General features: G+C 35.6%; 1 protein-coding gene across 4 annotated transcripts in view; it reads left to right on the top strand.

Annotated features, from left to right (window-relative positions):
- The window catches only part of OSGEPL1 (O-sialoglycoprotein endopeptidase like 1), a 24,796-nt gene extending 7,959 nt beyond the window's left edge, over positions 1 to 16,837 (top strand). Inside the window, exons 2-10 of one of the 4 annotated variants that reach the window (XM_063088525.1) lie at positions 4,160 to 4,333; positions 5,474 to 5,714; positions 8,612 to 8,999; positions 9,763 to 9,967; positions 10,495 to 10,643; positions 11,454 to 11,584; positions 11,709 to 11,780; positions 13,317 to 13,423; positions 16,040 to 16,835. In XM_063088525.1, the coding sequence (XP_062944595.1) occupies positions 4,222 to 4,333; positions 5,474 to 5,714; positions 8,612 to 8,999; positions 9,763 to 9,967; positions 10,495 to 10,643; positions 11,454 to 11,584; positions 11,709 to 11,780; positions 13,317 to 13,395 (1,377 nt within the window). In that variant the 5' untranslated portion in view covers positions 4,160 to 4,221 and the 3' untranslated portion in view covers positions 13,396 to 13,423; positions 16,040 to 16,835. Of the gene's footprint in view, positions 1 to 4,159; positions 4,334 to 5,473; positions 5,715 to 8,611; positions 9,000 to 9,762; positions 9,968 to 10,494; positions 10,644 to 11,453; positions 11,585 to 11,708; positions 11,781 to 13,316; positions 13,424 to 16,039 lie in introns of those variants that run through there. The other 3 variants (XM_063088539.1, XM_063088528.1, XM_063088535.1) reach the window with 3 other exon arrangements.

The raw sequence follows: 16,837 nt of genomic DNA, 5'->3' as shown, positions 1-16,837 counted from the left end.
TCTAGGTAAAATACCTACCAGTGCTGGGCATGGAAGGGTAAGATATGTAGGAGAATAACAGAGAGAAACTCTTCTTCATTTTGCCTGGTGTCAAAAAGAATAATAATGAGATATCTCAGGTTTTTATTGTATTCCCTAATTTTAGTTCCAGTTAAAAATGATTCAGCAGGTAGTTTGTTATGGAGTTTAAAATTTTTAATTCAGCTACACATGAATGAATCTAAATCTAAAATATTGCCTAATTAGAAAAATAGTTGAATAAAAATATATTTGGATTATATGCTCAGCACAGTATGTAATTTATTCTATTTCTTGACTCATTATTCAAGCCCTTGATAAACAATGATTATGGAAGCAACTCACCTATGACTCTAAAGTTCTATATAATTTTAAGTTTAGCAGATAAGCCAAGTTTATCACTGTGTCCGTTCACTCTGATTGCATATACTGTTGAAAAAAATAATCTCAAATACAAGAACTATAGTAAAGAAGTAAACCACATTAACACTATCAAATAAACTCTACTTTTAAAATACAAAATATGAAAGGAATTTTATAGCATAAATTTTCTAATGACTTTTCAATTATGCAATTACAAATTTTTATTGACAATCCTATTTTGAAACACTTCCAGATTTTTCAGATATTCTATATTTATGTTGACCATATTATCAAGATAAACATGCATTATTCATTTTATAATTTTTAAAATGGGAACAGAGAAGCCAGATGATTTATTGGCTACTGCCCAGGAAAAGACAATGATCCTTTGAAACATCTGTCCCTACTATGAATTCTCATCAAACTCTGCTTCTGTCATGGTACTAAACAGTCATAGGGAGTATATGGGAACAAAAAAGACATTCGCCCTTCCTGCTAAACCACACACAGGAGGATACTTCAAAAAACCCATGGAGAAATAGAATTAAAATGATAGTATTAACCTTTCCACGGACTTTTTGAAGTATGCTCATATGTTTTACCACAATAAAAAAAAAGACCATCTGAAAGTTAATTTGTAAAATAAGCATAATGGCTCAGCCAAAAAAAAAAAAAAAATTTCCAAAGATGAGACTTCATGGACAGTATTATCACTAATCAAAGAATGGTCCACATCAAAAGAGATACTGGTCAGCAAAGAAAAAGGAGAAAGACAAAAAATGGCAGTGCATTTTTAGCATAGTCCAACCCACGAAGAATATGAGACAGGTATGTGACTCAAGTACAAAGGGATGCATCAGGCTTGAAACAGCCATGAAAAGCACCAAACCTATTTCTATTGCTTCCATTCCATATTTACCAAGCAATCTTCTGAATATAAATTGGATTTGGCCCTCATTGTTAATTTGGTCAACACAAAGATGATGAGCAGCAAACTCAAGTATCCTAGCCCCCACATCACTACGTTTCTCATAAATTAATATATTAGTATTAATGGTTTTTACACAGCAGTTTCTTAGCAGTTTGTGGTGTGTGACTCAGTACCCCAGAGTAAAGTCACTTCTATACCTGATAAACCTATTTCAAGCCCATAAAAGAATCAGGTGTTGAAACTAATTAATCACACGATGGGCCTGCCATGGATACCTCTGTGGCAAGGCACACAGCCTTCCCCAAACAACTCAGCTCTCTCAATGCACACTTTCCATTCACAGTTCCATAATTATGTATTGCCTATTGTCTTCTCCCACTAGACTCTGAGATCCTTCAGGACAGGGATTGGATCTTATCTCTTTAACCCTAACAAGTAATAAAGTTCCTGGCACAGAGGAAAACCCAATAAATATGTGATAAATGACAATAAAATGCAATTTAGTAGAACATAATTAGAGAATGAGTATTGTAAAACAAGATTCTTCTATATATAATTTTCCTCTAAAGATTTCAAATGGAAAGCTAGACAGGCAAATAGCCTAGACAAAATGAGTATATTTATATTCATTTGGAACTTTCAAGTCAAGTTGAAGTCACAATGGTTAAGCCATATTTTGTTGAAAATGCTTCTAAGTGGCATTCTAATCATACGATATGATCTACACGAAAGTCTAGACAGGTCCCAGAGAGCATATCTTTTCCCGAATAACCCTTTTCTGTGGTACAATAAGAAACACAGAAGATGTATACCTTCACTTGCTAAATATGTGGGACTAGTGTAAGTGCCATTTCACATACACTCAATGAAGGGAAGAATAAAATTCCTTCTTAATGTGCCCTAGAGTTCTCCTGTTTAACAACACAGAATTCAGAATCAGCACTGGCCAAAAGTGCCTAGATGAGGAATCCCCCAATGATACTAGCACACACAGCAAGGATAACTCGTGACAGCACAGGAGAGTGTTAGGATAAACCTGCTGAACATAATTTGAATTGCAAGAAAAATAACCTTTCACCAGATTTGAAAGGTTTTATGTTCAGACTGGATTCCAATGTATAATAGATATAACCTCAGACCTATCATAGGTAATCAAACAGGATGACTAATGTTTCTTAATCTTTAGGTTTTAATGTTTCTTTTTCCCTTTTTCGATCAGCAGTGCACCCTTGGAAAAATATGATTTATTTTATCTTCTGGCAGCTAAGAAAACAGACTCCAGAGCCAGATGGCCTGACTTCTAATTCTAGATCTGCACTTACTAGCTGTGTGACCTGAAAATTACCCAAACTTTGTGGCCCAGCTGGCTGTAAAATGAAGATAGTAACTACCTCATGTGGTTGTTGTGAGGATTAAATAAATTAATCTACAACAGTGCCTGGCACATAGTAAGTGCCACTTATTGTTAATTATTGTTACACATAAATGAATTTTTTTGAAAAATATAAGTGTATCAGTCCATTTCTGTTGCTTATAACAAAATACTTGGAACTGGGTACTTAAGAAAACGAACTTTATTGCCTACAGTTTTGGAGGTGGGGAAATCCCAAGTCCAGGGAACACATCCAGTGAGGGTCTTGGTGGTCACTTCAGTGACAGTAGGGTATCACATTGTGAAATGGCAGAGCAGATTGAGGGAGAGACTAACCTCATTCACTGTCTTTTTCAAGCCCTCAGAAACACACCCATGACCACCATTCTTAATCCATTCATTAGGGCATAATCTAGAATCTAATCACATTTAATCCTTTCAATTACCATAACAGGATTTCCCAACCTCAACAGTTATAGTGGGGATTAAGTTTTATGGGGGCATTCAACCCAAGGCAATACGTTACAATTAAAGAAACTTCTAAACAATATTCTGGTAATTATGAATTTACTTATTTGTATCTACCTCTCGACTGTACTCCAGCTTCTCAAGTGATTTACTCATCCTCTATACCCAGAGCTTCATCCAAACTTGGCATTATAAGGTCCTTGCTTACTAAAACCTTCAAGCCTAGCAGGGGATTAGAAAGACTTGGGTTAAATCTATTAAAACAAATGGTAACAAGTTCACAAACCAATAAAGCAAAAAAAAAAAAAAAAAAAAAAGACTTAGGTAGGTGCAAGAATATGAGTACATACTATGCTGAAGGTTGCATACATAGTAAGCAAGGACCATATAATGCATTACAAAAATAAGATATTATTGTTTTAAAGTAAGCGAATATTTACCACAGCTCCTATATATTTTGATTATCAAAATAAGCCAGGCCGTTTACTGATAATGAAGTGGGAGTAACGATTTACTGTCCAACCGGAAACACTTCCCTTCTCTGGGATCTCCCTCTCCTTCCCCCCGCCCCATGCAGGTACTTGGGGGTGTCCCTAGTTTTCACCCTATTTCTCTGATGGAAGTATTAGGTATGTTAGGCCTCTAGATGTAGTGATAGTCCCGCTAAAATGGAATGACGAGTAATCTACTCCATCCTTTTCTGAGTGGCAAGCAAGATACAGCCGAAGGCAAGCCTTTTCTATTTTTTATTTTTTGGCGGTTAGCTGGTATGGGAATCCGAACTCTTGATCTTGGTGTTAGGCAAAAAAACATTTTTTTAAATCTAGCGTAGTGTTTGGAACTTAATGCTGTGTACTCAGACAAACCTGTATTCGGCCTCCGCTGGATCAGTCACAAACTGTGTGTGACCTTGTGGAAGTCTTATGACCTACAAACCTGGGAGAAATGCGCGAGCGCACGCACAGCGCCTTGGGCAGACTCGGCCTTTAAGCTTTTCTTTTTTACAGAGAATGCTGCCCTCTAGAGCAATAGCAGTCAGCCCTGGCGAAGGGACGCCGTCACGGTGTAGATGACGTCACTTCCGGGACGCCAGGTTCGGGCTTGTTTGTGCCAAAGAGAGCAGTCGACGGTCTTTGCTAGGGAAAGGCGACGAGTGGTAGCCACTGTCGTTCACGAGGAAGGTGGGTGAAATTGCTAACCCCCAACTCACTGATGCTTTCGCGCAACTGGAAAAGCCTTTCCAGTCGGAGCATCTCACCTCTTAGAGCACACAGAGACTAACGCTGCTAGGTCACCTGTGTTCACTCGTGAGCCTTCTTGACCCGAAAGGGAAGTGCTTCGCACGATCCACCTTCCCCAGATTTAGTTACTGCAAATCTAATTCCTCTGGGGTGTTTATGTCTGGGCTGCAATCCCCGCAGCTGCCCTCTGCGAATAGGTCACTTATCTCTAATCCCTCCATGCCCTGTGTCCCAGTTCCGGTATTATTCGTTCTTGGGAATAATTTTATCCATTAGTGTGGTAGGGAAAGGACCTACTTAAATATCCAGAAAGTTTCAGAAGAGATGATTTGGGGCATGAAATTAGGTACTTAGCAGTGTGAAATATCAGGTTGCTTTAGTCATGGAATAATGTTTTGGGAAAAAGGGATTTGGGAAGATCCTTGTTATAAACCTGTGGCAAAAAGTGGAGAGTGAATTCCAAAGATTGTAATTAAGGATAAAATTGGTGTCGGGTTGCAGACGTTTTAGTCGATGTGTGTCTCTGTTAAGATGAGCTTTATGAGAACAATATTGTTTCTAAACTAGAAGATTAAATATTGGTGTGTGTGTGTTTTATGTGAACTCTCATTTTTGAACCAAATTATTAATTTTATTCTGAAACGTGTTTCCAGGAAATGGAATACATATATTTTTGTCTCTTCCATTTGCCTTTGATTTCTTTAAAACACGACATTTTTGTTTTAATCTTAGCTGTAAAAAATAAATAGCTATTCATAGAGGACTATCCATGGAACTATGTACTGAAATATTGTTTCATATTATAAAGAATAATAAATAGTTTGGTAAGAACAGCATGTAAATAATAGTAATACTAAAAAAATTTGAATCTGAGCTCTGTTTTCCCCTTGAAGAGCCTTATATTCGTTCGTACTGTTATCTATATTCACAGGTTGCTACAGCCTTGAATTTGGTAACTTTTACACACTTTCCTATAATGCTAGCAAACTATGTATTGAAATATAAACCAAGCTTTCAGAATTTTGCTTACCTGGCTAATGTCAGCTCCAAATAATGTTTGCATCTGTAATTGTTTTTCAGGAATTATTTATAGAGGAAGTATGCTAATATTGAATAAGACAGCAGGAGTTTTTTCTAAACTGTCAAAAAGGAAAGTTTATGAATATTTAAGAAGTTTTAATTTTCATTCTGGAACACAGTTTCTTCATAAACTAGTATTGGGAATTGAAACCAGTTGTGATGATACAGCAGCTGCTGTGGTGGATGAAACTGGAAATGTGTTGGGAGAAGCAATACATTCCCAAACTGAAGTTCATTTAAAGTGAGTAGACATTACCTTAGTCATTTCCACTTTTTTGGAAAAAGAAAGATGAAATCTTTTTTTGTATTTATCATATACAAAAGTTATATTTTAGGAACTAATTTCTTATGTCTTTGTGCAAAGCTTTCTAATAACTGGCTGTAGAAATACCTCATCCTGGCTTTTAAGGCTCTTGACAATAAGGTCTCAACCTTAGCTAATCCTGTTGCCAAAAAGAAACTAAGCTCATTTTCATCTCCGATATTTATCAATGATTTTTCCTCAGTAATGATTTTTCTCCTTTTCTCTACTTGTGTATTTCATGAAACTGAAGTCCTAGGAAAGCATGACCCAACATTTGCAGAGGATCACCAGGCAGGTTACATAAATAAATGGGCTAGATATAAAGTGGAAAATGCCTGGAGGAGGTCACTATTTAGCACTGATTGTTGCCATGCAGGAATGTAAGACCTGTGTTATTAGATTGTCAGAATTTTTAGAAGAGCCTAGAGTCTATTGGGGGAAAGATTATATATAAGCAAACAAATGTATAAATTGTGAAAGAGGTTATGAAGAAAATATGCGGGGTATAGTGATATAGAATAAACAGGTGCCCAGCACAATGCCTGACACATCACAGGTGCTTAGTGGCCTTGAAAGATGGTTAGGCCTTCAACAAATAGAGAAGGAAAGAATGTTGTAGCCTGAGTGAGCACTGTCAGCAAAGGCAAAGGGGTGAGAAGGTACTGGACAATTGTTCAGTTTAGCTAGGGCACAGGTCACTTGAGGGGAATACTGGGCTAATATGTATTAGTGGTACTATCCACACAGCTCAGCTTGTCATTTATTGAATACCTGCAGTTGCCAAGCAATATTTGGGGCACTGTGGTACAAATATGAATAAGGTGAATGATCCTTGCCTCTGAGCAGCTCACCATATAAAGTGGGTTAGAGTGGAGGTTTATATTCTGGTTCAGCCACTTACTAGCTTTGAGACTATGCACAATTTTGTTTCAGTTTCCTTATCTGTCAAATGGGGATAATAATGGCAACTAGATCATAATATTGTGAAGGTTAAATGTGAATTCTTTTAAAGCATCTGGCACAGTTTTTAATAAATACCAAGGGCTCAATACAAGCTAGCTATTAGTAACTACAGTACTTCTATTACTACTATAAATAAGCAAAGGCGGCAAATAGTAAACAGATCATTGTAAAACATCGTGGAAAGCTCAATAATAAAGGATACTTGGGAATAGAGTCCCCTTTTCCAAGCCAGAAACCTGAAGAACATCTTTGACTTCTCTCTCACTACTATATCCAAATCAGTCATCCAGTCATGGTAAATCTATCTGCCAAATATTTCTTGAAACTTTTCTCTCCTTTCTCACTGATTGAATGCAATCCCTTATTGTCTCTTGCCTGGACTCTTGGTTATATCCTCGAGGCTAAATGGTCTCGTCTCCCTGCCACTTTATTAGCTTTTTTCCTTATTGATCTATGCTCCATACTATCTACAAATTATAGTAGACAAGAATATATTCTCATTATTAATTCTTTGATAATAAGCCATGGTCTTACTCATCTCTTTGTCCCTAGTGCTTAGCATAATCCTTGAAGATAGAATATACAGAAGAGGCACAGAAAGGAAGGAGGGATGCAAGACAGAGAAGGAAAGAATGAGTGGGAGGGAGAGGATTTGGATTTAAAGTCTCCAAAATTTCAAGAAAGTAAAGGTTTTGAGTAGGAGAGTAACAGGGTCAGCACTGTGATTTAGATTATTCTCCAGCAACACAATATAGGATGGACTCCAACGATAAGAGGATGTAACTAGGGAAGTGCAACTAAAAGACTGTTGAATAGACTGAGATAATGACGACTTTCTGAACTTGGTGGTGGCAGTGGGAGTGGTGATAAACTTAAATGTGGAGAGTGAGGGAAAGAAAGGAGGTAACGGTGAACCTTGAACCCAAGTAATACAGGGTTATTGATGCCACTGACAGAGATGAGGAATAGAAGAGGAAAAGTAACTTTGAGGAATTAAGGAAAATTGAATTACAATATGGATGTGTTGAAATAAGATTGTTTCTTTTATGTCCCCCTCATTGCCTGAAACAACACATACTTTAACTATTGAATAAATAATTAAAATATGAATTCATTAAATGCTTCTATTGAGGATTTTCATTTCTGTGTGTAGAGCTAACAGGACTTGCAACATTAAATATTTGAAGATGGATTTTTTGAGACTAGAGGTACATTTTGCGACCTTATAATTTTATTGCTATGCTTCTCAACTTGTAAATCAGTCACACCCTAGGAAATTTGCCTCCTAATTCTTTATGCTTGCCATTTGGAATGACCATCCATTGTCTGTCCTACATGGACCAAAAATCCAAATTACCAGGTCTAAGCACTGGATTTCCAAACTTTATTTCAGGATTGCAAGCTATCTGTCTTACTGTGACCTCAAGTGCAGTGTGTTTAAAAATAAACTCATCTTCACAAAACCGTCTTCATGTTTCTCTCTTAAAATATCTTTTAAAATCTCCCTGTCTGCAGGGAGATTAATTTTCCTAAAATACAATTTTATCCTGTCCTTCTATTGTTCAAGACTTATTTAGAATGCTTTGAACGATTATTTTGGTGATTTCATTAACAAACAAATCCATAGGAGTTTGTTGTGCACAGGTTTGAAAAGTCAGAAATATTATCCCCTTAATCACTGTATATTGAGTTCTTATCATAGTGTGCTACATTATAAGGCACACAATTTGAAAATACTTGACTTACTAATATTTTCAGCCCTATAATGATAAATTTGAAAACATGCCTTCAGCTATAGCATATATTATCATTTTTCATCCTTTGTTTTTTACAATCTTAACATTGTAAAAAGCTGTCTTATTTCTTTTCAGAACAGGTGGGATTATTCCTGCAGTAGCTCAACAGCTTCACAGAGAAAATATACAACGAATAGTGCAAGAAGCACTTTCTGTTAATAGAATCTCTCCAAGTGAACTCTCAGCAATTGCAACTACAATAAAACCAGGACTTGCTTTAAGCTTGGGAGTAGGCCTATCATTTAGCTTACAGCTGGTAGACCAATTAAAAAAGCCATTTATTCCCATTCATCATATGGAAGCTCATGCACTTACTATTAGGTTGACCAATAAAGTAGAATTTCCTTTTTTAGTTCTTTTGATTTCTGGAGGTCACTGTCTATTGGCATTAGCTCAAGGAGTTTCAGATTTTCTGCTTCTTGGAAAGTCTTTGGACAAAGCACCAGGTGACATGCTTGACAAGGTAATTATCTAAGAATTAATTTCTGCATTCTTTTTTGTTATGATGTCTGTTTCAATTAAATAGCAATAATTGTGCTACTACCATTCATCTAAATATCTCTGAATGATATCTTATTAGACTGAAAAAATTTATGGTAAGAAAAAAAGAAGAGTAATAGTACGTAATTTTGTAATTCTTCTCTTTCCTAATAAAATGGTAAGAGGTTTACATCAATACCTAAAGGTTCAGATAGTTTGCAGTTATTTAGTCAAATAATGTATGTGAAAGAAAGTGCTTTGTAAACTGAAACATATTGCAAAAATGTAAAATAAGGGGATATATAAATATATGGACATTAAAAATGCACAAAGTTCTATAATTATACAGTTGCTGAGACCACTTACAAGTAGGTTTCTTTTGCTTTTGTTTCAGAATACCACAGAGCCTACTGCCATATACAAAAAAAAAACACTGCTGCCTACAGCTAAAATGACAGGAAGAAGGAACAGGGCAGGTTCTTATCTTTGAAGCTCATTGTTAAGCAGTCATTGTCAACTTTAAAACTATTTTACAATCTCAGTAGAAGAGCAAACACAGACTGGAGGCAGCAGTTGGCTACTATTGATCAGGTTGTCATAAGGAGCTGGGTTGTCTTCTTAATTGAACACAGTCATAGTCCATATTTGTCAAAATACAGCATGTTTTATTCATCCAGGTTTTTTTTTTTTTTTCCAAAATGTGCAAATTTATGACTTATTAAAAAATATGTTTTTGTTTTTGGTAGGTGGCAAGAAGACTTTCTTTAGTAAAACATCCAGAGTATTCCACCATGAGTGGTGGGAAGGCTATAGAACATTTGGCCAAAAAAGGAAATAGATTTCATTTTGATATCAAAGTTCCCATGGAACATGCTAAAAATTGTGATTTTTCATTTTCTGGACTTCAACACATTATTGATAGAATAATAATGCAAAAAGAAAAAGAGGAAGGTATATTTCTAGTTAGTAAATGCTATGTTTGATTATTTGTCCTCTCCAAAGTTCATGTTGAAACTTAATCCCCATTGTAAAAGTATTAAAAGGGTGAGAAAACCAACTATGGTATTTGAAAGGTGGAGCCTTTAACAGGTGATTGGGCAGAGCTATCATGAGTGGATTAGTCCATCCATGCGTTAAAGGATTTATGGGTTACCATGGGAGTGGGACTGGTGGTGGGTTACCATGGGAGTGGGACTGGTGGCTTTATATGAAGAGGAGGACAGACCTGAGCTAGCACACCTAGCCCCTTCACCTAGTGCTGCCTCAGAACTCTGCAGACAGTTACCACCAGTAGAAGGCCCTCACCAGATACAGCCCCTTGACCTTGGACTTCCCAGCCTCCAGAACTGTAAGAAATACATTTCTTTATAAATTACCCAGTTTCAAGTATTCTGTTATAAGCCATAGAAAACAGCAAGACACTAAAGTTGGACAGATATTCTTGGAATGTACCTAAAAATACCTACTCATTTCTGCAGGTATTGAGAAGGGACAAATCCTGTCTTCAGCTGCAGACATTGCTGCTGCAGTACAGCACACAACAGCATGTCACATTGCAGAAAGAACACATCGTGCTATTCTGTTTTGCAGGCAGAGAGACTTGTTATCTCAAAGTAATGCAGTACTGGTAAGTTTTGTCATTTCATTTTATAGTAATAACAACACTTTACAATATGTTACCTTTTTTTCAAGACCTTAATTGACCTTGTGTTAGGATGAACAGGTTTATGCCATATGCCAGCCCTGACAGTGTGAAATTATGGGGGATAGGAAAGACTAATAGCCATTTCTTGTACAGGTAGGGCAGCTTTATAGGACATCTGTACAGCTGGTGTGGCAAAAAAGTCTAAGACTGTACCTTTTCATCGAATTTAAAAGAGGGCTTACAGTAAAGAAACCAAATTCAGTAACTGCTGTCACTATTTTTAGAAAAATATGTTGGTTTCCTTCATCCTTTGATGAAATCCCTTTAAATGTACTTAAAAGCCTTGATAAACTTCCTGTTTAGCTATCTTAAACGTTATTCTTTTGAAAATTATAAACTAAAGTAGTAAAATGTTTAAATTGTGGTAGTCACAAAATGGAATATTATATGAATATCAAAGGTAACAGTTTTTTTAAGAGTTATGTAGTGAAATGAAAAAAATACTTATAAGTAAAAAATGCAGGGTCTAAAATATTGGTATACTATGATTGCAGTTACATTAAAGAAACACTTAAAAAACAGGATGGAAGAAAATATGCTCATATTAAAATTATTGGTGTTTTTTTCTTCTCCAAATTTTATTATACAGATATATCAGTTACCTGTTACCCACCAATCAAAATGTGATTTTTTAAAATTGCATAATGCTGATATTTTGCCCAGGTTTAGCTAATGGCTTGGTTCATAGCTATATGTGGTAGTTGTTAAATTTGGTCTCCTCAATTCCCTCAGGTTGTATCTGGAGGTGTTGCAAGTAATTTCTATATCCGAAGAGCTCTGGAAATTGTAACAAATGCAACACAATGCACTTTGTTGTGTCCTCCTCCCAGACTGTGCACTGATAATGGTATTATGATCGCATGGTAAGCCACAGGACATATGTGCTTCGCTAATAGTCATGTAAATGTTAGTTGCCATTTCATCATACTAAGTCTTCTTAATTTAAATCTTGGGGCTATTGATTTTATTTTAATGATTCTTATTTAGGAATGGTATTGAAAGATTACGTGCTGGGTTGGGCGTTTTACACAACACAGAAGGCATCCGCTATGAACCAAAGTAGGTGGTACCTTTCATAATCATTATGCAAGTTACATTATAAAAATCAAAGCTTGGATTTTGCTTTTATGTATGATGTTTTCAATGACATTCTGGTATTTTAAGAAAAGTTACATTCATTTCTTTCATGAACCTAATCGAGGTTGACACCTTATGAGAAATATTTTTGCTTCAGTATTAAATTTTTAAATTTTGACAAATCATAGTTGAGTTAGAAAGAGGCCATGGGTAGGGGTGATGAGTTCCCTCATTTCAGGATAGAATGGAAACTATGTCCATGGCCTGGACTTTTGCAATGTCAAAAAGAGCTCAGGACCAACTGGTATGCTGGGAAATTTAAAGAAAATGTTCAGAAAGCATTCAGGTGTAAAGTTATGCTCCTACCCAGGCAGCTGAGAATTGGCCATAAGACAGCTGTTTCTTTTTTTTTTTTTTTTTTTTTTTGTCGTTTTTTCGTGACCGGCACTCAGCCAGTGAGTGCACCGGTCAGTCCTATATAGGATCCGAACCCGCGGCGGGAGCGTCGCCGCGCTGCCAGCGCAGCACTCTACCAAGTGCGCCACGGGCTCGTAGACAGCTGTTTCTTACAAGTCTTATTTCCTCTCCCAAGTCAAAGTTTCAAGGAATAGCACAGTTTTTCAGTTTACTGTCAGGTTCTGGTCCAAGTTAATTTTGGCATAGTAAAAGAAAATTATGTTTCATAATCTAACATAATTCTATTTTCAACATTGTTTCATCTGATGTTTCAAAACTTATCAGCAACATAGTCTATAACTAAAGGACTGTGCTACTTGAACTATAGATTCTTAAGGCTAACCATGAATGAACAGAGCTGAGGTAGTAGTATCAGAAGGAATCCCTTATGTTGATAGCCTAGCCTTAGATAGAAGACACTGTTTGATCCAGTTGCGCCTTCTCATGGCAGTGTGTGGGTGGAGATGATGGCTTTTTCCAGTTTGGGATGCAGTCAAAGCTTTCACCATGGGTAATTCATAGAAAAGCAAAATCGGAGGCTAACTTTATCTACAGAGGAGGCACAGAAAAGGATAGGAGCTAAGACCTCTCCAGCTAGCAGCGGCAAAGGAAGGTAGAAAAGGGGCAAGCCAGCTTTTGAAACCTCAGAGAAGAATCTATAGAAACCTAGGGAATTTCTGAAACATAAATGGACACAGGTTTGACTTTAGCTGCATGATAAAATGTTCTTACCTTTTTAGCTTTGTAGGGAATTATAAGGCATTGTTTATTATTTTTATATTTTAAGTTTTTTAACTTATTTACAGTATTTGAGAGCAATAGAAGTATTTCTTTGAAAAACTTCTCAAAATTTACATTTCTCATTAATGAGACTGGACTTCATCATCCTGGCTTGAGGTTCCACTATATTTGCATGTATTGAAGAACAGTTGCCATATATAATGAATTATACTTTAGATACTTATACTGTTTGTCAGAATTGTAGGCAAATAGTATGCAGAACTAGTAATAGATCATGAAGCAAATATTTGAAATAATATGATTTATCTGACTGTGATGCAGATGTCCTCTTGGAGTAGATATATCAAAAGAAGTTGGAGAAGCTGCCATAAGAGTACCATGGTTAAAAACGAAGATTTGATTTTTGCTTTTCAAAAAAATCCCTCAAGGTAGTACTTCAACATTAAAATTAAGTTTTGACTTTTTGTGTATCAAATTGTAGAAGATATATGATATTAATTATTCACCGTGACTTTTTTTTGTTACTCTTTTTCTTATGCTTGATGTTTAACCTGCTCTTCTGAGTGACTATAAAATGTTGTAGTCTCTCAGGGAGCATAGTTGTTTTTTTTTATTTCATTATTAGAAACCAAAGTAAAACATTTTGTGAGGAAAGAATGTACTGATGTTGGCAGGTAGAAAGAAAAACCTCGGAAGAAATATAGTGATTCTGCTAAATCCTGGCTTCATATCATACAAGCCCAGATCTTTCCTCCTTTTCTCACATTGGAATAGTAGAAGCTATTTTTTGATTCCTACTGATACATGATCCCAACTTCTGGAATGAGAGAGCAATTTTAGAAAGGTAGCCAGGTCAAAGTCATGTCAAATCAAAGAATTCCAAATCAAAACAAAAGCCGACTTTCTCTAACAGAATATATGCTATTAATTATAAAGATATATGTTAGTAGGTATCCTCTGTGGAGTAAATGGGATATCTATATGTTTTGTCTATCTAATTTGAGATTTAAAAATTTTGACAACAGGTCAAGGGTTCGGATTCCTCACTGGCTAGTTGCCAAAAAAAAATCTTGACATGCAAGTAATCCCTCAAGTATGCATTGTATTCTTTAGTTGACCACATACATTCAATTATTTTAGAAATTGTATTTTATCAGACAAAAATAAATGAGATAAAAAGGGTTTTTTATGGTTTGTTTTTGGATAATTTTTTAAAATTAATTTAATCTACCATAACAAAGTCAAAGAAAATGGATGATAGTTACATATTTAATAAGTTACATAATATATATAAAGATTATTATACCCTAAAAGAATTATGTAAAGTTAATGTTTGGTGTTAGCAACATTGCACTCTAACCAACTGAGGTAACAGGCCAGCCCTGTGTGCTTTAAATAGAGTGATGCTACTGACTGTTTAATGTCCTTTGAGAGACTTTACCAGTAAAGGTTTATATTACATCCATATTGAACAAAGTTGTTAACTTTCTTTTTTTTTTTTTTTTTTGGTCTTTTTCGTGACCAGCACTCAGCTAGTGAGTGCACTAGCCATTCCCATATAGGATCCGAACCCGTGGAGGGAGCATCGCTGTGCTCCCAGTGCCGCACTCTCCCGAGTGCGCCACGGGCTCGGCCCAAGTTGTTAACTTTCTAATCAGTGACTTGCTTTATTGAGAAACCAGAGGTTAAGGATAAAAATCTAAAGTAAGTTCCATAAGTAATTCTTTTTTTAGAATTGTGGTCATAGAGTATTACTTTATAATCATCCATTTTATCCTAGAAATAAAAAATGTACTTGTATGTGAGAAGGCATGGAAATACTCAATATTTATAAAGCTTTGCATTCTTTGATGTTAAATTGCTGTATAGGTATTGAAGAATTGGTTAGTAAATATCATTTAAAAGAAACTATTAGTTTGTGAATTCACATTTTACATTTGGATTTGCATTCTATGTCTGAATCTAATTCACAGAGAAGACATGTAATATTTATTGTGGCTATTATACTCAGAGTACATATAAACTATTTTTTCTTCCTACTCTCACAAATATTGTAAAAAAGGGACATCTATAAGTTGCTAAAATTTCAAAGTTTACAAGTTGTTCCAAGTGCTACAATCACATATGTCAAAATTGAGTTCATGATATGAATAAGGGAAATTACAGATAAAGAAAATGAGCAAATTCTAGAAGACTTCCATATCTTTATGCCTTTCAGTACTTAGCCATAAGGAAGGGAAGAGAAAGGAAGGTAAGGAAGAAATAGAAAGAAGAAAAGTAAAAGTAAGGGAAGAAACATTGACCATACTGAACATATTGGTGGACATTGAATAGACTGGCAAACATATGTTAAAGTTATAGTACAGCTAAGAGGCAGGCACATTGTTAAAACCCTCTAAATCTTGAAGCCTTTCTCATACATAATTTTTAAAAAGAAAAAGAAAAATATGGGGTAATAAAAATAACTTGGGGGGCGGGGGTGGAGTTGTACATTAGGAGAAACACTAAGTTTTAGCAGTGGTAGGATGGTCTGGCTAGACCAAGATACTGAGGAAGTGTCTGTTATCTAATGCAAAGAAACCCTGATCCTCAACCTGAAAATAGCCTTAAAATGGGCTTGAGCCTACCTTTAACAAGTTTTAAAGCTCAAATGTTGCTCTCTAAAGGCTTTTTTTTTACGTCTACAGAGGCTTAATAGTTCCATTAATATTCTTATCCTTAAAAGTGCTGAATAAATGACACAATTTTTTATCATTTGAATTATTTATCCCTTTCTAGTATAAAATGTACTATTTCCCCCTGCATTTCCTATATTTTAATCCATCCACTGGAAAGTTGTGACTGAGAGCAATTGGGATAATTTAGAATTGAATTTGAAGATTAAAGAGGTCTCTTATTTTGCAGTGGTTAAGAACACAGGCTTTGGACTTGGCACACAGAAAGCCCTATATACATATAGCTACCATCATCACTATCGTTGTTGTGTTAAGGAATGTTGGGGAAAACAACTGCTAATTAATATATGTGTTCATTGCTTACTGCAGCCAAGAGAGAATGGATTATAAGGCCCTCAGACTGCATGGAGGCAATTGAGTGAAGTGAACGGAAAAAAAGGAGGGCTCTGAAGGACTCAGTGAAGCCCAGCTTGCTTTTTCATCATATTTATCTGCTGCTGTAAAGTAACAGAAGCAGACATACACCAAAATTTGTACCTGTTCGAAACAGTGGTCTTTAAGCAAAGACTTAAGCCTTCCTGCTGCAAATCAAAGACACTCTGTAAATATGGAAAATGATCAAAACTGGTGGCCATATTTTTTAGTCATACATGTGTAACTTGCTAGGCAGTAATTTCAGATTTTATTTTTATTTATTTTTTGCATGTGGCTGACTGGTACAGGCATCCAAAAACATGACCTTGGTGTTACCAGCACCATGCTCTCCCAAGTGAGCTAACTGGCCAGCTTCAGGTTTTATTTTTAAATAAAATACTTTAAAAGTATACATTTCAGGTTTTAGAAGTCTCATGCATTTTAATATTTATCATTAAGTATCTCAAGGTATTAACAGTGAGTGTTAACATGTAGACTACTTGGAACCAGACCTCATAGTTATACCACTCATGTCAGTTGATAGATTTTAATAGGTTTAAGTACAGGCATTCTTTTATAGAAATCCTACTTATTTTGTGAAACCATGACTCTGACCTGATGTTAAATTTCATTAGCCATGCTAAGGAAATTCTGTTTAGTATCAGTATCAAAACTCCATTTCAAGAAGATTGCTTAGCTATATGTATTTTACCATAATTTAAAAGTAAAAAAAATTTTTTTTAAAGATTGTTC

This window comes from Cynocephalus volans, chromosome 1, assembly GCF_027409185.1.
Source record: "Cynocephalus volans isolate mCynVol1 chromosome 1, mCynVol1.pri, whole genome shotgun sequence".
In the NCBI taxonomy this organism is placed as follows: domain Eukaryota; kingdom Metazoa; phylum Chordata; class Mammalia; order Dermoptera; family Cynocephalidae; genus Cynocephalus; species Cynocephalus volans.
The sequence above is the reverse complement of the archived record's forward strand: the minus strand, read 5'-3'. Positions and strand labels throughout refer to the sequence as shown.